Below are 22,409 nucleotides of genomic sequence, written 5' to 3'. Positions count from 1 at the left end.
TGTGTTGTTAGGAAATGGCCTCCCAAAGTTCTTATTCCTTATTTTACAGAAGAAACATGCTTTATATACTCTGCAGCTGAAAGGACCCATCATTCTCTCTCATACTTTTGCCATCCCATCTCTGTCAATCCTGTCTCAGCTTTTAAAATATTTAATAACGGGGAGGGATATGGCTCAGTGGTAGATCGCATGCCTAGCATGCATGAGGTCCTGGGTTCAATCCCCAGTACCTCTATTAAAAAAAAATTTAATAAAATGCTTTGCTTTTTTGCATTGTAAAAGTAAACAGGTTAACTATAAAATATTTAGAGAGATAAATGAAACTAGATAAATAAAAATAATTATTTCCCAAACACTTAGAGAGCTCCTACTCCATGCTAGAGAATTAGCAGCCTGGGAAGTAAGCATTATCACCATCTTCATTTAAAATCTGGAGGCACTCAGGCCTGAAGAAGTTGAGTAGCTTGCCAAAGGCACACAGAGTCAAAGTGCCCCAGCTGGGATTGAGTTTTTATCTTCCGAGTCCAGCACTTCACCTACTTCACCTCTGCTCTCTCTCCATAGGCCTGACTTGCCTTCATGGTACTGTCTGGAGGCCTAAAACTGGACCCAGAACCAATCATACTAATTTGCATGATAATTTCCATCTCATGTGGATGAGCTGGTCCATGCAGATACCTCCCCACATTCCCGAGTTTCCCCCTCAGCAGAATTTGAAGGGTGGGGTTAATCTGCACTAACTCAATCCAAGAAAACCAAGGTTGGGCCCATAGCAGGAGAGAGAGCTCAACTCTGCCCTGCTCAACATTTCTCCCTGTCCACTCCCCACTTCCTTTCCTAAGCCTAGCCCACCTCCCACCCTAGTTCTCTTGTGCTTAGCCACTCCTCAACTTCAGGCCTCCATCCAGACCACCTTCCAGGACTGCACCAGGGTCTAGATGTGTGGCCTTCAGGGATAGAGAAGTCTGCATAGACTTTGCCTCCATCCTTTATCACCTGGAGTGCAGTGACTAGAGAAAGGCTGGGGGTGAAGAATTTCTCTCACCCTCCTGTTTTCCCATCCCAGGCCAATCCTGGGGCAGGGGCAGGGCCTGGGGAGGAAGAGCATGGATCCTACCACCTTCGTGTGATCAAGGCCCTGGTACAGCGCTACATAGAGACTGCCCGGCGGGAGTTCGAAGAGACCCGTCGGAAAGGTTAGTTGCTCACCTCCAAGCTGTCCCCATCCCTGTTCCTTGCTCAGCTAGAACAGCCAGCCTCACCCCCCTCATCCAGCCTGCAGTTCTCTGTGGCTCCCTCAGACCTGCCCTTGGAAGCCACAACCTCCACAGGAAGTGTGGACCCTCTGACCCATTCAGACATTTCCTACACTCATTTAATTTAATCTTTCATTTTTGCCTTCAATCATGTGTTCATTTATTCTCTTACTCACTCCCCTACCCATTCACTCATTCATGTTATTCATCATGCATTCACTCATTCACTTATTCAACAAGTTCTCATTGCTATGTCCCCTTTGTTCCCAGCCCTGTCATGGGGCTGGGGTGGGAAGTGTAGAGCAGGAACACATGGGAAGCTTTCAATCTGGTGCAGAAGAGAAAATGTCTTACTAGGCAGAAAGTGCTTAGAAAAAGAGACACAATTGCAGTGGGAGCCGAAGGGAGAGAAAGAGCCTATCATTTTGAAAGGCTCAAGGAAGGGAGAAGGATAGAGTATCAGAAGCTGGAGAAAGAGGAGGTGGAATCTGAACTGGGCCCTAAGGGTGGGTGTGCGCTGGACAGGGGCTGACAGGGAGGAGGGCGGGTGTACAAACCTCTACCCATTAGAACCTTTCCCATCCCTACGACTCTTGACCCCTTCTCTTAGTATCTTCTAAACTCACCATCACCTCAGCCCTGCTGATTCACCTGCCCTAGACTCGGCCTGCCCACCTGATCCCCAGCCCATAAGCCAATCTCTCACTTCCCCTTGTTCTCCTGCCTCAGGAACCCCCCCAGGCATGGCATCCCCTGGGGTTGTGGTGAGGGTGGAAGGGATACAGGGCAGGCTCATCGTCTGAGAGGCCTCCCCATCACTACTCCCACTCCCCCAGACCTGGGCAACAGGCTGACAGAGCTGACCAAGACTGTCTCTCGACTGCAAAGTGAGGTTGCCGGTGTGCAGAGGACTCTGGTAGAGGGAGGGACACGTCGGCCACCCGATGGTGCCAGCATCCTCAGTCGCTACATCACCCGAGTGCGCAACAGCTTCCAGAACCTGGGCCCCCCTATCCCCGAGACCCCAGAGCTGACAGTACCAGGGATGGTGGGGACTCAGGTGTCTTCAGAAACTGGGCTTCAGGACGCCGGAGGGGCCAGGACTCCAGCTTCCAGAGAGTCAGGCCCTTCCTCCCCAGCTCACGTGTTAGTGCACAGGGAGCAAGAATCAGAGGGGGCTGGGGACCTGCCCCAGGAGGAAGATTTGGGAACCAAGGAGGGGTCCTGATGCAGTAGGAGGCTCCCTTCTTCTGCTGCCAAGTAGAGCAGCCTCAATGGGTGAAGGTGGGGTCACTTAGTAGGAGCCAATACTGCTTCCCTTGTCTAAATAAAGTCTCTGTTCTAGACGTCACTTGCCTCCAGAATGTGTGAGAATTTCTGTCTCTTGAGGTATTGAGATCCTCACTCCTGAAATAAACCCTTGTGGGAGCAGGGCAGAGAGAAACGGCTTGCTCTGGGGTCCCAAGTTTCTTGGGCTTAGGGTCCTACTTTGAGTTTCTCCAGATCTTTGGTGGAAAGGGTTCTGGACTGGGAGGCAGGGGGCCTGGTTTCAATATTAACTCTTCAACCTTAAGCAAGTTGCTTCCTTCTTTGGCTGTGCATTCTTCATCTGACAGATGGCCGAGGAAGCCATTTGTCCCCCTTCCTGCCTTCAGGGCTGTTGTGAGGAACCTCTGGCTATTAAAGATCCTGGGTTTGCAAATTATGGTGTGTGATGGGGGTCGGCACAGGGGACCATAACTAAACGTGATCAAGAAGTTATTCTTTTTAGTCCCTCAGTCCCTGAGTCCCACAAGGCCAGAACAGAGCAGATGGTCTAATCTCATGGAATAAACCAATCATGATATTTGATGTCACCACACCACAACACTGTTTAATTGAGTGGCCATCACAGTAGTACCCTTGTCCCAGGGAGTCCCCACCACCATAGCAAGGCTCCCTCCACCCTACCATGGCCTCAGATCCCTCGACATCCTGGTTGGGGAGATGGCTGCCAGCACTGGGTCCGAAACTATGTTCTTGCTTCTCCAGGCTCTTCGAAGCCGCTCTTCTTCATATGAAAATCACCAGTTCCCAGGACTCCTAAGTGGCAGGCATTGAACTTTCAGGGCCCAGCAACTAACAGCTGAAACCCCCAAGAGGCCAAGAGCAGGGTCTTCCAGGAGAGCAGAGAGAAGGCGCCCTTGGAGGATGAGTCTGGCTGCCCTCCTGCTGGAGAGAGAAGAAAAGGCAGTGAAGGGTCAGTAGGCCAGGGGAAGTCAAAGCAGCTGAGGGAGGGGCAGAAGGCTGACTCACTTGGCACAGACTCACAGCTCAGCCTCTTCTTCTCTGCAATAAACAGCATAGTGAGGCCTCCAGATAGACAGCCCCTCACACCCCAAGCTTCCATTCCCACCAGGCCCTGGCACGCCCATTCCCCATCTTAATCCATCTTTCCTTTCTCCTACATACAAACTTCTGACTTTCCTCCCTTCTCCTCCTTCCAGGAAATTTTCCCAGATTGTCTATCCATCCCTGCTCCCACCCTGGCCCCAGTCACTCCGTCCCTGCCTCAGCCCTTGGGAATAGCACATGTGTCCCGTCAGTCCCACTTATTCCCAGGGCCCCCTGGGTCGGAAGCAGCACTCTTGTCACTTTTCTCTGCTTAATACTCTCCTTAACCAGGTTCTTTGGGTCTATTAGACTGTAGAGCATAAGGAACCTTTCAAGAACACTTATAAAATTATCTGAGACTATTCATAGATCCAGAAAACACTTATAGGACCTTTTCAGAGCTGGCAGAACCTGAGTCACAGAGAAAAATAACTCCAGTCAACTTCTAGCACTCAACTTCCCCATTAACCAAGCAGGTCTCCTGAAGGCCCTGGGGGTTGTGAAGGGAAGGACATCCTGGTTTATTTTACCCGCCCTGCCAGTCCTGCTTCCCTCATGCATGGCTCACCACCCAGATAGGCGCAGTTAAAGTGGCTGCAGATCTGATTACTGCTTGAGAGAGTCACTAGGTTCTGGGTTCCATCCTGGGAGAAACTGGTGACCAAGAAGACTTCATGCGGGGGTATCAGCACCTCACGCTCCTCCGGAAAGACAGACAGGGCATGGATTGGGGCCCCAAAGCAAGTCCTTAGAAAAAAGAAGGTGGCATTACCAAATCTGCGGGCCACTGACTCATCCAGGGAGCTGGAGGCAAACTGGCCCAAGCGGACAGAGTCCCCCAGCCTCTTGGGTTCAAAGCGAAGGGTGCCCACGCCTCGGAACACCTCCTCCCCAGGTCCCATGCTGCAGCTTCCGCTGCCTCGCAGCAGCTGCAGGGCCCGGGTCAGGTAGAAATGCAGGGCCTTGAAGGGGAAGTACTCCATGTAGACCTCCCAGGAGCTGCCTCCTGTCCGCACGGCCCAGTTCAGTTCCCGGTACAGAGTGTTGGATGAGTTGGTGTAGACCATGATGGCAATTCCATGATGGGCTTTGAAGCCAGAGGGCAGGGTGAGCCCTCGATGCCTGTGCTCCCAGGCCTCCTGGGCTGTCTCCCAGGATTCCCGCAGCAGGGCATGGCGGGCCATCTCCTCCTTTAACAGAAGGGCTGCCTTCTCCTCCATCTCCTCTGAGCAACCCACATAGGTATCATCGAAGGTGTCTGGAGCCAGGCCCAGGGACAGGATAGGAACAGACTGGGCCTATGGAGATAAAGAAGAGAGGAGCCACACAGAAAAACGTACAAGTTCAGGGCACTGGACAGAGGTCCTGGTGGCAGATCAATTTAGAAACACAAAAGCTCATTTCTATGCCCAAATATCTGGGATATGAAATTTGGCAGGAGCCCAAGGGCTTAAATAACACAGGCACTGGAGTCAGACAGACATGGGTTCAAATCCTGACTTCACCACCTACTGCCTGTGAGATCTTGGGCAAGTCTCCTAACTTTACTGGGCTTCAGGTTCTCCACCTATAAACTGAGGATACTTCCAACTTTATACAGTTATTGTAAGGACAGCATACAGATCCTCACTTGTGTACTACCTAAAAGGGGTCATTTTATCATTAGAGAGGTTTCTGCATTTGGTGGGATGTAGGGCTGGATGACCTTCAAGAGCCATCCTGGATCTAAGACTCAATATGCAGATGACATACAAATGGACAGCCAATCCCCAATTACCTGATCCCATTGTCATCCTCAGACTCCCTCTCATGTAAGTGTTCAGACACCACACCAAGTCATTGTCAGGTCTGAGACTCGTGAGTCCTCTCCTGCTCTACAAGCCCACATCCTCAAACCTGGGGTAGGAGTGGGGAGGAGTCCCTGGTCTGAGAGGGGCTGCAGGAGGGCAGTACAGGTAACCCAACCCGGTTTGCCTGGGCTAGGCCTGTGGTGGGAGATAGGAAGTGGGAGGAGAAAGTTGGAGGCAGTCCCTAGGGAGGATGGTATGAAGGAAGGAGGACCACAGGAGGATCAATGGTGCAGGTGGGAGTTCTGGGAGAGGGAACGGGAACTTGGGGCTCTCTGCAGGGATGGAGGTTCCTGAGAGGAAGAGGATTAAGAGGATTGGCATCCTAGAGAACAGTCCCTGAGAAGGGTCTTTGAGGAGTCAGGCTCTGGGTTCACCTCCTCAGGGTCTTCCAGGAACTGTTCCCTTTGTGGCAGACAGTTCCTGCCTATTACCTGCCAGAGGGTGTGGAGGCCCAGGCAGCTGAGGGCGATCAACAGAGTCACCAGCATTATCCCTGAGGGAGACTTAGGAGGGTGAGGTCCGGATGAGAGTGGAGTCTTGGCTTCGATGGGCTGCGGGACAGAGACCAGGAGCCCTTCTTCTGTGATGTGAGGGTCCCTGGTCCCGCTCCTGACCTGGAGGGGCGTGAGGAGGGACCAAGGGCGGGCCTAAGTGAGTGGGCGGGGCTTGGATATTATCGTCTCCCAGCACAACCTCAGTATCAGCTCCCTGGCCTCCGGGTCGCCCCCTTGCCGTCCGGGTTTGATAAACGTGGGGCGGTAACTGGGCTCCGATAGGCGAGGGAAGGGGATGAGGTGGGCGTGGGGGGCGGGGACCCACCTGGAGGTTGCGGAAGCTGCGAGCGGGAAGAGCACAGAAGGTTCAGGGCGGCGGGGGCTAAAGTCTGCGCCGGCGCTGCGCTGTCCCCTGTCCCCAGTCCCCGGAGTCTCATGGATCAAAAAAGTCCCGCGGCTAACTATAGCCCCCGCTGCGGTAACCTGACACCTCTCTTCTCCAACAACAGACACTGGGGTGGGGAGAGCGGGAGTGGCGGGGGAAGGGGCTGAGTGCCGCAACTCTCCTTCCAAAGGGCTGCACCGTCTTTCTCCAGGGCCCTCTTTGTTTCGAGCAAGACTAGGGCTGAAGGAGGGGACTTTTGAGACTTGGTCTCTCCCTCGGACGGGCCCTGACCGCTGTGGCCCGGTCACCAGCCCACTAGGCCGAGGAGCCCCCCCGACGGTCCAGCCCGCTGAGAGGTCACCACTTGTGTACTGCCTGATTTGCTTGCAATTTGCATTTGGCCCGCATATTGCATCACCCGTGGTCCAACATCTGAGCGCCCCCCAGCCCCCTCTCGTCTCTTTACCCCGCTTCCCTTCAGTAAGCTTGGTCCAGATGCTGCGCGCTCTGTCTCAGATCCTCAAGGTCCAGCCCTGCCCCCAGACCTTCTCTCTCCCGACCTCTCAGATTCAGGTGACCCCATGTTTATAAACACTAGCCTGTCCCCTCACCTCCCTGGGCTTGTCTATAAATAACCTGGCTCTGAGTTTTGGATGCCAACTCAGAGGTAAGGCGAGAAGGGGCCAGCTGAGGAATCAGCAAGCAGCTCTGGGAAGAGCGTTCTGGCAGCCTGAGCCTCACCAGGTTGGGAGGGTTATTACCCAGAGGAATTGGAGGTCCTGAAAGCCAGGATTTAAGAGATGCTGCCTGCTACCTGATGAACCTGAGGTGGGCACAGGAGGTCAAACTTACCCCAGGGCTTTCGTCCTGGTCAGGCTCATTAGTTCAGCCCTATCCTTAGTCCTCTCACCCCTTAGGTTGCCAGCCAAAGAATTTCCTTCACTTTCACCAGGAATCCTGCTTTCTCCAAAATCCTTCCTGTAGACCAAAAAGGAAGACAAACTGTGTCCAAGCTCAGGAGAGGGTGGAGAGGGAGGTGAAAAGAGTGGGATCCCGAAAGACCAGGGTGCTTGTCAGGCAAACACAGCTTCAAGACAAGTTCTTTTGCCCCCTTCCAATGAGATTGGCCATGCCGAAGCGCTCCAAGATTAGAAAATCAGGAGTCACTCTGCTGTTTACTATTATTGTGGAAAACCAGGATCTCACCTACATATCCTCAGCATTTACAGTTGCGGGAACAGGAGATACTGTCTGGGACAGCTAGACTTGCAGGGACAGTCCCTGGGACCAGATCTACTGGTATCATGGCTTTGTCCTATCTCTACCCTCTGGCTTTGAGGAATTGCTTTTCCCATCCCAAATCCTAGAACCCCAAGAAAGACCCCAAGAGACGGAGTCAAATCTAGTCCTTGAACAAGGGTCCTGAGTGAGGCAGAGGTCCTCCAACATCACATGGCCAATTAGTGCTGGAGCTGGGACCAAGGCCCAGCCTCTTTAATCTGGGACTCTCTCCTTGAACCTCCATGCTCCTTCCATGCTCACATGAAAGGAACAAAATGTAAGAAGATCCTCCCTGAGGCCAGGGGTGCTGGACTCAGGACCAAACCCAGTGGGGAAGCAATTGTCCCAGCCTGGATCCTTGACGCTTCGGCCCACTTTCTCTCTAGCTTCAGGGATTCCCTTTTTCATGAGAAGAGTGCTGGCCCAGAGCAGACTGGGCAGAGGTGAGTGTTCCTGAGCCTTGAGGAGACATCCAGAAATAGATGGGGGAGTGTCACATTTCTGAGCAGCTGTATGGGGGAGGTGCAGGGGTGGGGGATTGATGGTATAAAGGAGAAAACCGCCATTCCCCTCCCCTTGTGGCCATCACTGGAGACCAACACCAGCTTCCCCACCCTGGAGAAGGTCTAGGTAAGGGGCACACTACCCTCCTCTTGGGCGCTGGGCAGGGGAAGAGGTTTTTTTTAAGGGAAAATTGGAGTATTAATCATAGAGTTACAGAAGTCATCTGGAAAAGTTTCAGGCAAGCTTTGAGTCTGTTCAGGCTGCTGTAACAAAACACTACAGGCTGGGTAACTTATAAACAACGAACACTTATTTCTTACAGTTCTGGAGGCTGAAAGTCTGAGATCAGGGTGCCAGCCTGGTCGGGTGAGGGCTCTCTTCCTAGTTCATAGCCAGCACCTTCCCACTGTGTCCTCACATGGTCGAAGGGGCTAGGGAGTTCTGCAGGGTCTCTTTTCTAAGAACAGTAATCGCAGTCATGAGGGTTCATGAACTAATGAACTAATTATGTCCCAAGGGCCCCACCTTCTAATATTATCACATCCACATTGGGCATTAGGGTTTTTAATATATGGATTTTGGGGCAACACAAACATTCAGGCCATTGCACATTTGATGGAGAGGTTTGGGATACCTAGGGAGGTTTGGGGCCATTGGGAAATTTGGGGGTTCCTAGGGAGGGATTCGGAGTCACATCCCCAGTAGGAAAAGTTCACTGAGGGCCTGCATGACAGGAAATTGATAAGAGAAGTACCCTGAGCAGGATGAGAGGAAGGATAGAGGGCAGTTGGGATAGGAAAAGGGGCTGCCCAGTGCCTCTACTTCCTGGCCTCCCAGACCCTCCCCATCACTCTGGCCCATACCCCATTCCCCCAAAATCTGGTCACTAAGTCATCAATCCACCTGCTCTGCAGTGGTCTGCATTGTTAGCCACACCCAGAAAGCCTCTCAGACTCCCAGCAAACATTTCAGTAGGCCTCACCTGTGCTTGGCCCTGGGCTGAGCTCTGGAGACACAGAGTGGATCATATCTGCCCTCAAGGAACTCACAGGCCAAAAGGGGAGACTGACACAGAAGGGCAGCCCAGTATGATTAGGACAGTGACAGAGAAAAGCACAGGGCGATAGAAGCCCAGAGGAGTCAGAGGGCTTCCTGGAGGAAGTGGCCCCTGAGCTAAGCCTTAAAGGGTAGGTAGCATTACAAAGGCATTCCCAGCAGATGGCCGTGTGTGCAGAGCCACACAGAGGGAACAGCGCCTCACCTGGAACTTGGTTCTGTACTGTGGAAGCCAAGCAAGGCACAAGGCTGAAGAGGTCATGGTGGGCCAGGTCACAGAGGACTTCAAACGTCAGCATGAGGAGGCTGGACTCTGTCCTAAGGGTATGGAGGGAAGTTTTATTTCGTTCTGTTGCTTCCCCCCACCCCCAATATGTGTTTTCACCTCTTCCCTCTTAATTTTCATCTCTGTGCTTTGAGATATTTCTCCCAGTCAGGTTTGGCACAGAGGGTTTTTAAGCAGGTTGAGGAACACACGACCAGCTGTGCCTTAGAAACATCCTCTCTGTGCTGCACAGCATAGATTAGGAGGGATGACCGTGGAGGCAGGGAGATCAGGGAGGAGGCTGAGGCAGACCTGACCCATGGCAGGGGATGTGGGGATGCGCAAAGGGAAGGAGAATCTAGGATGGACCCATATTGTGCCTAGCATTAGTGGGCAACTAGTTTAGTATTTGATAAATGACTGAATGAATGGAAACCCAAGTGACCATCTTGGGTGACTGGGTGAATAATAGGGATAGTGGATTACATGAAGCTTTTCTGATGGCAAGGTCACAGGAACCACCCTGAGCTAGCTTGATAAAAACTGCTGTTAACCCCATTGCCCAGAGAAGCTCACACCTCAATTTAAACTATGTATTAGCAGTTACAGGATCTTAGATTTGGAGACTCATAGAATTATAGCCATATAACATTCCAGTGTCTTAGGTCATTAATCTGTCAAAATTTAGCCTCCAACCAACAACCAGAGGAGATTAGGGAGCATGGATGCTTAATCTGAGTGAGACTGGGGCAGACACATAACTACCCTGAAATTTGTATAACATTTGTGTAAAGGCGCATATATCCATTTTCTGAGAAGTTTCAGCTTTCATCAGATTCCCAAAGATAAAGGACCACTCACTGTATTACGATTTGTGTAAAAGAAGGAAAACAGAAACACTGTGAATTTGCTGGTACGTGCACAGACAGTCTCTGGAAGGATATGCAGGAAATGGGAACACTGGTTGTCTCTAGGGAGATGAGGCTGAGGCTGGGGCTCGGGAATCAGTGAGAGAAGGACATTTCACTGTGTGCCTTGTGGACTATAAATTCTGAACAATGAAAATGTACTCCGTTTAAAAAATTCAGTTAAAACTTTAAAATATTAAAAATTTAAGTTATGATTGAGCCTGTTAGTGAGCAGAGATGTAAATTAAAAACTAGATACCATTTGTGCCCACCAGTTAAATGAAAATGAAAAGAGATGAGTAATACCAGTGTTGGCAAAGACGTGAAGAAAAGGGCACTTTTGTCCCGTTGGTGGGAGAGCAAACTGGGCCTTTTGGATGGCAACTTGGCAGTGGCTATCTACATGAACACTATTCATATCATTTAAGCATCATCTCCTTGATAGCTTTCCTATAAAAATATGCATACAAGTAGACAATGACTTACACACATGGATATTCACTACAGTATCAAAAAATTAGGGGAAAATCCCTAAGTGTCCATCAATAAGGCTGGGACACCTTCTTGGAGCCACTTCAGGTCCTCAGTGTGCCCACCCACAGGGTGCAGGAGGCTTCTCTCCCTCCACCCAGCCCCCCTTCCCTCACCACCTGGGTCTCCATCTGTCCCGGCCCAGAAGCAACTTGAGGGCTTAGGGGAAGAAGGTTCAGTGGCAGGAGGACGGCAGGGAGAGAGGAGGACCTTCTGGATCCCCAAGCCCTGCTTTAAGCCTGTCCCTGGAGTCTTGCTATGGCCCAAGCCGAGCACTCCTGGATCTGCCCTGGTCCAACCTCTCGTTCCCATGAGGGGAAGCCCAGCCCTCTCACTGTGGCAGTCAAGATCCTTCAGGACTGGCCCCAGGCTTTCCAACATTTCCACACTGCAAGCTCTGCCACACTAGACAAAACATCTTACACTCTACATCCGAAGAGTTCCTACCTCCAATACCTTTGCTCTTCCTGCCACCCCAAACTCCTTTCCCACCCCCAAACTTCAATCTTTTCTCTCCCACCTCCACTGATGGAAGCCTTATTCTCCAATTCATCCTGCAAGACTCTATTCACATGTCACCTCCTCTAGGAAGTCTCCCATGTTCCTTCTGGCAAGAAGGGTCCTCTCTCTCTTCTGAGCCTCCATTTCAATGCTGTGACTCTGTGCCAAGCACTGCGAGTGGCACAGACTAGGTGTCAGTTCATGTTTATTAAATTGTGCAGATTCCCATTTTCCAGATGATGAAACTGAGACCCAAAGAGAGACAGTAACCTGCTCAGGGTCACCTCCAACATGCAGATCCCTGCCATGATGTCTCTGCTGCTTGTATCCATGGGCCTCCTGGAAGCACTTCAGGTATGGTCATCCTCCACTGTCCCCATCCTCCAGCTGTTGGTTTTGGATCTCTGCCTGTTGCTTCCCTTGGGGATTGCTCAGCCCAAGAGGACAGCCCCAGACCCTGGTCTCGGGGAATTTATAGCTAGTAGTTCCTAGTCCCCTTCCTCTCTAAGCGTGTCCGGGGACCTTGCTCACTCTCGGCTCAGTGGAGGAGAAAGCTGGAAAACAGCGCTCCCGTTCTCCTAGGGCCCACTCTCTCTGTCCTTGCTGTACCCCCTCCCTCAGGCCCAGATCCACCCCATCACACGACGAGACCTCTTCTCTCGAGAAATGCCCCTGGACATGGCCCTGGCCTCCTTTGACGACCAGTATGCTGGCTGTGCCGCAGCCATGACGGCTGCTCTCCCGGACCTCAACCGCACGGAGTTCCAGGCCAACAGAGTGTACGCTGACGGCTGGGCGCAGGCAAGCAGCCACTGGCAGGAGCGCCAGGCCTGGGGGCCAGAGTGGGGCCTCAGCCCTACCCATCTGCCCCCGCCCCCTGGCTTCCGTGATGAGCATGGGGTGGCCCTCCTGGCTTACACAGCCAACAGCCCCCTGCACAAGGAGTTCAACGCAGCCGTGCGAGAGGCTGGCCGCTCCCGGGCCCACTACCTCCACCACTTTTCCTTCAAGACACTCCACTTCCTGCTGACTGAGGCCCTGCAGCTGCTGGGCAGGGGCCAGCGTTCTCCCCAGTGCCGCCAGGTGTTCCGAGGGGTGCATGGTCTGCGCTTCTGGCCAGCAGGGCCCGGGGCCACCGTCAGGCTGGGGGGCTTTGCCTCCGCGTCCCTGCAGAATGTTGCAGCCCAGCAGTTTGGCGAGGACACCTTCTTTGGCATCTGGACCTGCCTCGGGGCCCCTGTAAAGGGCTACTCCTTCTTCCCTGGGGAGGAGGAGGTGCTGATCCCTCCCTTCGAGACCTTCCAGGTGATCAATGCCAGCAGACCAGCCCAGGGCCCCGCTCGCATCTACCTCAGGGCTCTGGGCAAGCGCAGCACGTACAACTGTGAGTACATCAAAGGTGAGCGGGCATGAGCAGGCCAGCAGCTGTGCAGGAGGTGGGCTTCCCAGTCCCATTTTCAGAGGGCACATACACAGATATTTAAAGGAAACCAACAATCCAGAGGACCCAATCCTGTCCCCCAGCCCCTCCACCACTTCCATCCAAGGGGAGACATAACCTTCCGAGGTAGTACACTTGCCTCCTGACCCTGGAGGTGTCTAAGCCAGAGCTGGCCATTTGTCTGCTGGGAGGCTAGGGTTTCCTCACCAAGGCAGGTGTCTCTGGTCATTTGTGGGCTGAACAGACTTAGGTTTTTCTCCCGGCTGGAAGCGGTTGCTGGAAATGAGTAAGCGCCCCAACCTCAGTTTCTGAGAGGAATGTGTTTATTGGACTGAACAGAAATCCTGAGGTGTGGTGTGTGCAGAGTGGGGATGGGGAGACAGCAGTCAGGTACGACACCACTAAGTTCTAGTTCGGACTGTGGCAGCTTTCACATGCTTTCGTGACCATACCCCCAGGACCCAACAGAGGAGGAATCATGAGGATGGGCCCAGGTCCTTAATCTCTGATGGGGCTGTGGGCTGCTGGTCCTGGCTGAGGGATGCCCAGGGACGTGTGAGACCCAGTTTTCATAGTGAGAGGCAGGCTGTCAGCTGGAACCATGGACCAAGTGGGAGAAGGTGGCTTCAGTTCCCATCTTGGACAGCATCACAAGCATGCATGAGTTGATGGAAGGTGAGGGAGACACGCAAAGAATCTCCCTTTCTCTGCTGGGACAAGGCATGGGAGAAGTGGGTGTGGCAGGGAGGCAAGGTTACAGGCCGAGGGAGCAGGAGCGCCCAGACGACCTTCTGGCCCTGCTGCTCATGGGTCAAGTCAAACCCAGGCAAGAGAGGTCTTACTATAAGGAAGCAGAATTAGGGGGAAATGCACCAGCTTTTCCCAGGGCAAGTGAGGGATGGACAACGGGGCTCTGGGGCCCCTTTTGGTCCTGAGAGCTACTGAGCCCTTCTTGATTCTTTACCATTTATTCCTTACAGAGAAGCAATGCAAGTCTGGGCCCTGCAGGCTGGGTAACTCAGGTAAGAGCTGCAAGCATCTATGGGGCTCTGTTTGGGGATGGCCAGGCTGTCCTGGGATTGGACCCTTCTCCTGGATGGATATCCCCATTTAAAGGAAAACAATACCCTTTTAATCAAAAAAAGTAAACTCTTTTTTTGAGGGGGACGGTAATTAAGTTATTTATTTACTTATTCATTTATTTTTCTAATGGAAGTACTGGGGATTGCTAAGCATGCACTCTACCACTGAGCTATACCCTCCCCCCAAAAAGTAAACTCTCTTAAGCAGACACCTCTGGGGGATGCTAACCTCTCCCAGAGGATATACGTGTGTGTATGGAGCAGTGATTGGCGAGATGACACACCTGCCCCCCAGCCCAGGGCTGTCCTCTCCTTCACAGCAGGCCACGGATCAGCCCCAGAGAGCTCCAGGCTACACTGAGGTGATGGAGGGAAGAGCTACTCCCACTAAGTCCTCCCTGGGCTTCTCCTCCTTCAGCTGCAGAACCCTCTGTCTGTTACTGCCCTCAGGGCTCCCTCAGACCACCTCCCAAAGTTAGGGTCAGGCCTTGGGTGCTGGAGACCTCGGTTCTAGCCCAGGCTCTGCCCTGACTCTCTCTGTGACCCGTTATTCCTGCTCTAGGTCTCAGTTTCCCTATCTGTACAGTAAGCATATTGAACCAGATGATCCCCTTTGGCTGTGACTCTTCTCTTCTCTTGAAAAGCTGCTGTGCCAGGGCCTGCCTGGGCCACCACTTCTCTAGATGGGAACAGGCTTTCCCAGGGGAACCTACTGGAACAGGCCATTCCCAGGGAAGAAACCACAGCCGCCTCTCCCACCCCCTTGGGTCCCACCTTCCTCCCTCAGGGCTTGGGGAAGAGCGGCAGGAAGGAGCCCAGCCTCCACTTTGTTCCCACCCTTCTCCATGACGTAGTACCCCTCAGAGTTCCAGGCACGTGAATCCTCACCACAATCCAATGTACCGGTGCTGTCATTACCCCTGTTCTACAGATGAGAGTGAAGGCACAGAGAGGTGAAGCAACCAGCCCCATACACAGAGCTAGCAAAAGGTGGGGTCCAGACAGTCTGGTCCTAGAGCCAAACTCTGAGCCACCACACCAGGCTGGCCCCTGCCTTCCTAGATGCTGCCTTATTTTATACTTACTGCACAGTAATCGATTGGAAGGATGTGGGACAGAGAATACTATCCTCATTATATAGTAAAGAGAGAGCCAGAGACAGAAGTGACTTGCTCCAGTGACTGTGTTAGTGGCAGAGTCAACACTAGAAGCCAGGTCTCCAGCCTCCAACCCAGCTTCTTTGAGTTCTGATAATGCAATTTCAAACACTGGGTAAGTTTAGGATTCTCACCCCTCTGCCCCGGTCTACCAGCACCTCTCCTACCAGTCCGGGCAGGGGAGAAAAGCTCAACATCTCCAGATCCCGCTCAGACTGCTATCACACATCATTCCACCCCACAGTGTCTCAGCTGTGTCAACAGCAGGCAGAGGACAGACCTAATGGCCTCTGGAAGGGGACCTGGGGCTCTCCTTGGTCTTTTCATCTCAGTCCACCTTCCTCCCTAAATCCTTCCTCATCCTCTCTCCCATCACGCTCTGTGTATCAATCTTTCCGGTGCATTCTGCTTGTTTCTCTTCATCTCGTCTCTTTGTGTACCTCACCTTGCTCCTAAATCTCTCTGCCTCTGTTTTCCCTGCAGCCATGGGTCAGGGCCCCCTTTCTGCAGTTTGGTCCCTTCTACTGCTGCTTTGGTTCCTTGTGGGGGGAGCCTCTCCAGAGACTTCAGGCCTCCTCTGATCCATCAGCCACTGAACATCTCCACCTGCTGCCTCTGCCCAACGTGAGGATGTTGGCCACGTATGTGCTTTAAGTGTGACCAAGATCCATGGTAACTCTATCTGCAGGAAACTCTGGGACTTTCTCCAGCAGCTGGCAGGCCTGCTGATGGGAAAAGGAGAATGTGGGGACTGAGCCTCACCCAGGGCTCTAGGAGTAAGATGCCGAATAGAGGTGGGGGCACTGCAGGACAGGTAACCACCCACTTGGAGATAAAAGATTAAACTAGTTTGGAGGGGTGTGATTGGGCAGGAAAGTACTTGGCCATGGCATTTGCTGATGTTACTCAAATGCCTCCCGTGTGCGCCTGGACATGTCCTATTCGATCCTCCAGGAAGCCTTCTTCTCTGGTCTCTCCACCCTGCTGGGTTAGGGGCCTTGCCTCTTTATACCATGTGCCTGTCTCCCACATCTGACTATGAGCTCCCAGAGGGCAGGGACTGTATCTGAGGCACAGAAGTGGTGCCAGAAAACGTGTGAAAGTCAGAAAGAAACAAATACCTTGTGAATGTGGGGCCCTGAACTACCCCCCTCCACCGTGGGCACTGGCAAGCTCTCTGGATGTCACTGTGAGAATAGGGTGGACTGGCTCTAACTGTAGAGGGCAGGGGGGCAGGAGAAGAGCTGAGAGAGCTTTAGCTCCTCTGCTAGAGTCTCAATCGAATCCGTCATTTTCTTGTCAGCAGTGATGTAATTTCTCCTCTGATCCTTGAATCCTAAGGCTCCTAAGAGGCTGGAACCTCAAATTCCGCCACCATAGGCCTGAGGATAAATCAGGACGTGGAGGAGGTACAAGGCACACACTTACTTTATTATGAGTCGGGGCTTTGGGGCCAATCCTTGTGTGGCCTCCTGCTCTGGAACTAGACCAGGAATTCTAAATCCCTTCCCTGAGCCCATGGGCAGGGACAGGCAAGACCAAGTCTCTGTAACAGCAGTTACAGAGGAAGGAAGGGAGAAGGCCATTCTGTTTGTCATACCTGCATTCTCTCCACTGAAAGCTCTAACACTCAGCACCGAAGTTCAGTTCTTCCCTCCAGGGCTGCACTTTGATCTTGACCCTTTTGAGTTCTCCCACTGTAGGAATCAGGAGAGCGGCAAGCCCTGGCTTTCCCTTAGAGGTTAGGTTACGAAGACAATGAGTACTCCCTCTGATTTGTGAAGTCAGTAGTACTGCAGAGAGACTGTCCCAGGCGCTGAGGCCCAGCGGAGAGAGACTGGGTGGCCCAAGGGCCAACCACCACCTGACTGTTCCACTCCTGTCTGGAGGTGCTGTGGCTGCAGCAGACCGACTCACAGGGCCTGCACCAGCACCAGAAGGCTCATGACCAGGGCCATGGAGAAGAAGATGCCCAGGAAGAAACGGTCCATCACACGGGCCAAACGCTTCCAGTCCTCATGGCGGCGCTGGGCAGCCCGGTGGCTGTGGAAGCTGTTGGCGATGGTGGCTACGTGGTACAGTAGGGCTTCCTGGCGGCACAGACATCGTGGCTCATGGCAAGGGCCTGCTGGGGGACCAGCCCCTCCATCAGGAGGCTGGGGACTAGGGGGTGACTCAGGTGGTCTAGACTGCCCACAGGGCTCCCCTCGTTCCCTCACGCACAGGCCCCGTGCCAGGTGTCCCAGCAAGAGGGCCCGAGCCCAGGCTGGCATTGGGCGGGCACTGGGACCACAGTAATGCAGGTTCATGATAAGGATGGTGAGCGCTGTGGAGAAGGTGACTATGGTCATGGTGGCCATGTAGTACTTTCCTGCAAGAGAGAGAGGGAGCTGTGACCCAAAGCAAGAACTCGGGAGGCTTAAGCTCCCCAGGGGCCTGAGCATAGGAGGAATGGGCTCACCCCCCATAAGACTCTCGGGAGCCTCCAAGCCCAATGATGGAAGTGGGAAGGAGGTAAGAACCAAGGGCTCCCCATCCCGCATTCCCTCATGGGGTTCTCAGAGGCTACCTGCTCCCTAACTGCTGGGAGCTGGATTCACCCACAATCCTTGAAAGGCACGCTCTTAAATAGAACCGGCAAGACCTGAGGCAAATTACATAGAATTTTCCTCAAACGTCTGTGGTGATGCTTTGATGAGCTAATAAACGTCAAATGTTTAGCAGAGTGCCTGACACTCAACACGTTTTGCATGTTATAAGGATACCGAGAGAAGTCTATCTTCCTCGATCAAGTCTTTTGAGAAAAGATGGATTCCTTCCTCCGCCCCTACGGGTGAGGAGAGGGGTGGTCTCCTGCAAGGAGCCTACTCCTTCTTTCTCAATCTCAGAACGAGGCACGCTCACAGGACCCGCAACGGGGGCCTCTCCGCTGACCCAGGACCGGTCCGGCTCCCGCCCCTGCACCTGCAGAGACCCGCGCGGGTCAGCCCTAGGGTTGGGGTTGGGGGGACGTTCTCCCCCGGCCCCTCCCCCATCTCCCTGCGCCCTCTGGGCTTACCTATGAGGGGCACGCTCTCGGCCGGCGGCATGCTCTCGGCCAGGAGCAGCTGGAAGACGGTGAGCGCCAGCAGCACGGTGACACCGAGCGACACCTTCTCGCCCGAGTCGGCGGGTAGGTGGAAGGCCAGCGGCGCCAGCAGCGAGATGAGCACGCAGGGCAGCAGCAGGTTGCACACGTAGGCCGCGGCGCGGCGGCGCAGCAGCAGCGTGAAGGTCACGTCTGGGTAGGGTTCGGAGCAGCAGCCGTAGGTCAGCACGCGCCGCCGCGCCGGCATACCCAGCACGCGCCACTCCACGTTCTCCACGAAGTCAGCCAGGCTGGCGGCGGCGCTGCGCGGCCGCACGTCCAGCTGGTGCCCGCCGTGCGTCCACGAGCCGAACGTCAGGCCGCAGCGCTGTGCGTCAAACGGGAAGGCCGATACGTCCACGCGGCACGAGCTGCGCGTGATGGCCGGCGCGTCCCAGCGCACGGCGCCGTCGTGCCGCAGGACCACGTTGGTGCTGGCGGAGGCCGGCGCCTGCGCGTCTGCCCTGCGGAGAGAGGGTGGGGCTCCCTGAGGCCGTGGTCTCGGAGCAGGTCTCACCGGTGCGGAGGCAAGGGCTGACCCCTGGAGGGGCGGGGGTGGCACAGAGGGCTGAGGGAGCGTTGGAAAGGGCCCTCTGTGCATTTGGAGGCCTAGAAGGGTCAGCGCCTCAAGGGCCCAGAAGGGACACAGATCTAGCCCCAAATTTGGCGGCGGCACACATTGACTTTACTTTAGTGTCATCTGCAAAGCTCTTAGAGGGGCTTCGGGGAAAATATACAGAGCCTTGTGTTGTCTGGGAAACACAGAACTGGCTTAGGCCGCGTAAAGGAGTGCTCTAGAGGGCTAAGCCCTGGAGGAAATCCTAGGCAGGCCGTGGGGAAGCCCTGAGAGACTCAGGCCTGGAAAGGTGGAGTGTCCTGTGAAGAGGCACTTGTACACAGCACCATCCCTGTGAAAGATGCAGAACTGGCCCTGGACCGTACAGAGGGTTCCTAAGGAGACAGTCAGCATGCACTGGCTTGGGACAGCCTAAGGTGGTGGTGCCATCGACAGGCTATGAAGTCCCTCCAGCAGGCCCTTGGCAGGGGCCATGGTGTGTGTGCTGTCAGGAAGCCCTACTGCACCACTGATCACCATTGCCAACACCTTCCTGGCACTTTAGAAGGGTCCTGGGGGGAGCTTCCAGGGCAGCATAGCAGCCAGGTTCAGTGTGGGAGACGGGAATTGAGTGCATACCCAGAGCCAAGGGCAACTCTAGGGACAGGGAGCCGAGGGGAGGGGCCCAGACAGGCAGTACTTGTTATAGAGTACGATGTCAGGCCGCCACACTAGACTGCTGGGGATTCGGATGGCATCCAGGCCCCCATAGGCATCGGGGTCCCATCGCAGGTAGGCATCTGTCCACTCCTGTCGGATCCACAGGTACAGGGTCAGCACTTGGTTACGCTCATCCTAGTTGAGGGCAGGGAGTGCGCACAGATGTGGACACGTCTGTGCATACCATCCCCTGTGCCTGCACACTCACCTGCAGGACTCTGGTCAGCACCCACAAACCAGACTTGCCCACACAGTCCAGTTCCCAACCAGCTTTGCTATGTGACCTTGGCAGTTTCTTGTCTTCTCAGGGCCTCAGTTTCCTTAGCAGTTACATGAGTGATAATCCCTGCTAGGCAGGGATTTAAGTGTGCAAAGTATTGGGCACACTGTGGGTACCCAACAATTAGTATGCAACAGTTGGTAGCTATCATTATTGTTAATATTAACGTTTACAAGAAATAATTATTTGGAGAATAATCCCGGTCTCTCCCCCACATTGCTTGACACTGTCACCAGCACACTCCACGGTTGTACAACCACAACGCACCATGTCAATGATCTGGGACAACGTCACCTCCAGGGTCACGTTCAGAGCATGGTCTGTATCTGCCACAGGTCTCAGGGCACTTGTGTAGTTGGCAAAGAGGTCTCGGAACAGCTTGTGTGCCAGCCTGCCCTCGGCTCCCATGCACTCTAGGGGATCCAAGAAGAAGGGGTGTCCATCTGAAACCCTAGTCCAAGGGCCTCTGCTCACACTGTGTAACTCCTACAGGCTGAGGCCCTGTCACCTGCTCCATTCTTTCACAGCCATCTGACTGTCCCTGCTCTGTGCCCCTCTAGCTGCAATTCTATTCCTCCCTGGCCTGCCTCCCGCGATGGATGAGGTGAAGGCCGTAGTGTGAGTACATACTGTCTTCTGAAACAAGGCTGATGGGTTTCTTCCCCACCTTCCCCTTCCCAAGGCTCTGGATTCTGCCTCCCCCACCACAAATGCTAGAGGGGCCCAAACAGACCAGAAGAGTCCCAGCTCTCACCCAGGCATCAGGAACCCCGTTGCCTTGCTCCCTCCCGTCTCTCCAGCCTGTCTCTGCTTCTCCAGCTGTACTTTAGTTGATTTCCTCAAACCTTCTGACACTATGGCCCCCTCCCTCCTGAAAACACACTCTTCCCTGGGCTTTTGTGACATACCTCATGGTCCTCAGTCCTTGATTTAAGTATTGTTCCCCAGAATCCTGTCCTTGGCCCTCATCTCCTTTCTTCTCCAGCCCAGAATTTTCTCCTGAGCTCCAGACCTGAATGTCCTAAATGTCCTTTGGCACCTTGAACTGTGTAGGTCCAAAATATGAACTCCTTTCCTTCCCCCATGCTCTGAAACCTGCTCCTTGTTCTGTGTTCCCCATCTCATCAAACAGCACCTCCCCCTCCCCTGGTGATCTCAGCTGGAAATCTGGGAATTAGCTTCTGCCCCCTCCTTCTGCCAACCATCCTGTGCCCAAATCCTGTCAGTCGTACTGCTGAGCATCTCTTGAGTGCTTCATGGCCTCTCCAGCTCAGGCCCATCCTCCTTTGAGTGGACCACAGCAGCAGCAGCCTCCTCTCTGCTCCCCTGCCTCAGGCCCACCTCTCTAACCATCTTTACACTTCTGAGAAATCAAGCTTCGAAACAAGCAAATCTGACTAGACCAGTAGCTGCTGAAACCCATTCAATGACTCCCTAATTGGATAGAGCCCAAACTCAGCCTGGCATTCAAGGAGCTTCATGATCTGCCCCCCTCCCCACCCCTTGGCTTTTTCAGCCCTACCCCTGGGAGCTCCCCACCTCACTGCTCCCACCCCAGCCAGGCAAGCCCCCTCTCACCCTTTTTGGCTCCCCTGGCTCCACACTTGTTGCCAGCACAGAAATAAAGAGCATGTGGAAAGAGATTCAGGGAGGATAGGAATAGCAGCAACACCCAGAGAGGCCAGGGCTGGTTTACTGAGCTTCATACCTGGAAGGAGTGGGAGCAGGAGCAGAAGGTCCAGGCAGGAGACAGAGAAGCCGAGGCTGAGCTGGTGGCTCCGGGGTCCCATGGCCTTGCCACTGCAAGAGGAGGGGTAAGTCCGTAGGTGTGAGCCTCCCAGCCTGACCTAGGGCAGCTTCAGGCCTTGCTGGCAAGGATGGTGTGGACAATCCCTGGAAGTTAAAAGTAAGACTGAGATCTCCGTTGGATCGGACTACTCTCCAGGGAGCCCTGCAGCCCTTCCAGTTACCTGACCCTCTTAGTTGTACCTGCCCTGGGATTTTAGTACTTGGTCCTTGGCATCTGCTGTCCCTCCTTCTCTGCTAGTCTTTGCCTCTCCTGGCCTCTGCCCCTGCTCCCCACCCCCTTTACCTTTCAGCCTCTATTTGCTCCTGTCTTTTCCTCTATAATTGTTTCTTGCTCTCTGCCTCCCTGACTCTGCTCTTCCTCTTTCCACCCTCTCTTCCTTTTTCCGACCTCTGTTTCAGGACCCCTGACTTCCTCCCTCCATCCCCTACACCTGACTCTGGGTGAGCCTGGTGCATTCTCAGCAGGACAGGGGCAGGGAACCTACCAGTCCTGAGCCTCCTGAGACACTGGACAGCAGGCCCTGCCCCTTGTCCCTTTTCATTAGCTCAATTTCAGTTGGGACGCCTGTGTCCATGGGAACAGAGTGAGTGAAACTGACACCTCAGATCACGGGGACATGAATTATTCAAATTCTGTAAGGCAGCACCTGGGATCAGCTCAGGCTCAGCTTGATGAGGTTGGAAGGTATGGAGATGCTGGGGTCAGGGTCTTCAGGGGACTGGGGATTAAGTATGTAAAGGGACAGGGCCTGTGGATGGTAACTGTCCTCCTATCTCTGGCCCCATTGCTGCATTCTTGAGGCTCCCTTCAGACTGTCAGCTCTACCCTCAGT

At 53.8% G+C, this 22,409-nt stretch overlaps 4 protein-coding genes across 14 annotated transcripts in view; 2 read left to right on the top strand and 2 right to left on the bottom strand.

Moving 5' to 3' along the window:
- The window catches only part of LOC102512119 (short transient receptor potential channel 2), a 33,455-nt gene extending 30,848 nt beyond the window's left edge, over positions 1-2,607 (top strand). The window contains exons 21-22 of the mRNA XM_032489262.1: positions 1,067-1,196; positions 2,093-2,607. Of these exons, the coding sequence (XP_032345153.1) occupies positions 1,067-1,196; positions 2,093-2,484 (522 nt within the window). The 3' untranslated portion in view covers positions 2,485-2,607. The remainder of the gene's footprint in view (positions 1-1,066; positions 1,197-2,092) is intronic.
- ART1 (ADP-ribosyltransferase 1) lies at positions 1,067-17,809 on the top strand. 6 transcript variants are annotated; one of them, XM_032489259.1, is made up of 5 exons: positions 1,067-1,196; positions 11,641-11,758; positions 12,026-12,803; positions 13,826-13,867; positions 15,568-17,809. In XM_032489259.1, the coding sequence occupies exons 2-5, from the start codon at positions 11,696-11,698 to the stop codon at positions 15,663-15,665; spliced, it is 981 nt and encodes a 326-aa protein (XP_032345150.1). In that variant the 5' UTR covers positions 1,067-1,196; positions 11,641-11,695; the 3' UTR covers positions 15,666-17,809. The 6 variants fall into 6 exon arrangements, with proteins under 6 accessions (XP_032345150.1, XP_032345149.1, XP_032345148.1 ...); XM_032489258.1 differs by having other exon boundaries at positions 1,100-1,196; positions 11,626-11,758; XM_032489257.1 differs by lacking the exon at positions 1,067-1,196 and adding an exon at positions 8,140-8,269 and having other exon boundaries at positions 11,626-11,758.
- Positions 3,103-7,324, bottom strand: ART5 (ADP-ribosyltransferase 5). 6 transcript variants are annotated; one of them, XM_032489243.1, is made up of 6 exons: positions 7,211-7,324; positions 6,299-6,314; positions 5,911-6,093; positions 4,198-4,927; positions 3,552-3,584; positions 3,103-3,467 (listed from the first exon to the last, which is right to left on the bottom strand). In XM_032489243.1, exons 1-6 carry the CDS (start codon positions 7,237-7,239, stop codon positions 3,361-3,363), a joined length of 1,098 nt encoding a protein of 365 aa, XP_032345134.1. In that variant the 5' UTR covers positions 7,240-7,324; the 3' UTR covers positions 3,103-3,360. The 6 variants fall into 6 exon arrangements, with proteins under 6 accessions (XP_032345134.1, XP_014412167.1, XP_014412165.1 ...); XM_014556681.2 differs by having other exon boundaries at positions 3,103-3,464; positions 7,211-7,227; XM_014556679.2 differs by lacking the exon at positions 7,211-7,324 and adding an exon at positions 6,825-6,938.
- On the bottom strand, positions 16,998-21,549 carry CHRNA10 (cholinergic receptor nicotinic alpha 10 subunit). Its single transcript, XM_032489281.1, has 5 exons — positions 21,476-21,549; positions 20,035-20,180; positions 19,468-19,622; positions 18,143-18,675; positions 16,998-17,455 (listed from the first exon to the last, which is right to left on the bottom strand). Exons 2-5 carry the CDS (start codon positions 20,173-20,175, stop codon positions 16,998-17,000), a joined length of 1,287 nt encoding a protein of 428 aa, XP_032345172.1. The 5' UTR covers positions 20,176-20,180; positions 21,476-21,549.
- Between the last annotated feature and the right edge of the window lie 860 nt (positions 21,550-22,409).

The sequence above is a fragment of the Camelus ferus genome, chromosome 10 (assembly GCF_009834535.1).
Source record: "Camelus ferus isolate YT-003-E chromosome 10, BCGSAC_Cfer_1.0, whole genome shotgun sequence".
Classification (NCBI taxonomy): domain Eukaryota; kingdom Metazoa; phylum Chordata; class Mammalia; order Artiodactyla; family Camelidae; genus Camelus; species Camelus ferus.
The sequence above is the reverse complement of the archived record's forward strand: the minus strand, read 5'-3'. Positions and strand labels throughout refer to the sequence as shown.

Excerpts from the sequence above, each read along its gene's own strand:
- CHRNA10 (XM_032489281.1), bottom strand. The coding sequence starts at position 20,175 with ATGGGAGCCGAGGGCAGGCTGGCACACAAGCTGTTCCGAGACCTCTTT. Across the intron at positions 18,676-19,467 it reads GACATCGTACTCTATAACAA|GGCAGACGCGCAGGCGCCGG; the intron begins GTACTGCCTGTC and ends CTCTCTCCGCAG. Across the intron at positions 17,456-18,142 it reads CGAGAGCGTGCCCCTCATAG|GAAAGTACTACATGGCCACC; the intron begins GTAAGCCCAGAG and ends TCTCTCTTGCAG.
- ART5 (XM_032489243.1), bottom strand. The coding sequence starts at position 7,239 with ATGAGCCTGACCAGGACGAAAGCCCTGGG. Across the intron at positions 3,585-4,197 it reads TAACTGCGCCTATCTGGGTG|AGAAGAAGAGGCTGAGCTGT; the intron begins GTGAGCCATGCA and ends TGTTTATTGCAG. Across the intron at positions 3,468-3,551 it reads GAGCTGTGAGTCTGTGCCAA|CAGGAGGGCAGCCAGACTCA; the intron begins GTGAGTCAGCCT and ends TTCTCTCTCCAG.
- ART1 (XM_032489259.1), top strand. The coding sequence starts at position 11,696 with ATGCAGATCCCTGCCATGATGTCTCTGCTGCTTGTATCCATGGGCCTC. Across the intron at positions 11,759-12,025 it reads GCCTCCTGGAAGCACTTCAG|GCCCAGATCCACCCCATCAC; the intron begins GTATGGTCATCC and ends CCCCTCCCTCAG. Across the intron at positions 13,868-15,567 it reads CTGCAGGCTGGGTAACTCAG|CCATGGGTCAGGGCCCCCTT; the intron begins GTAAGAGCTGCA and ends TTTTCCCTGCAG.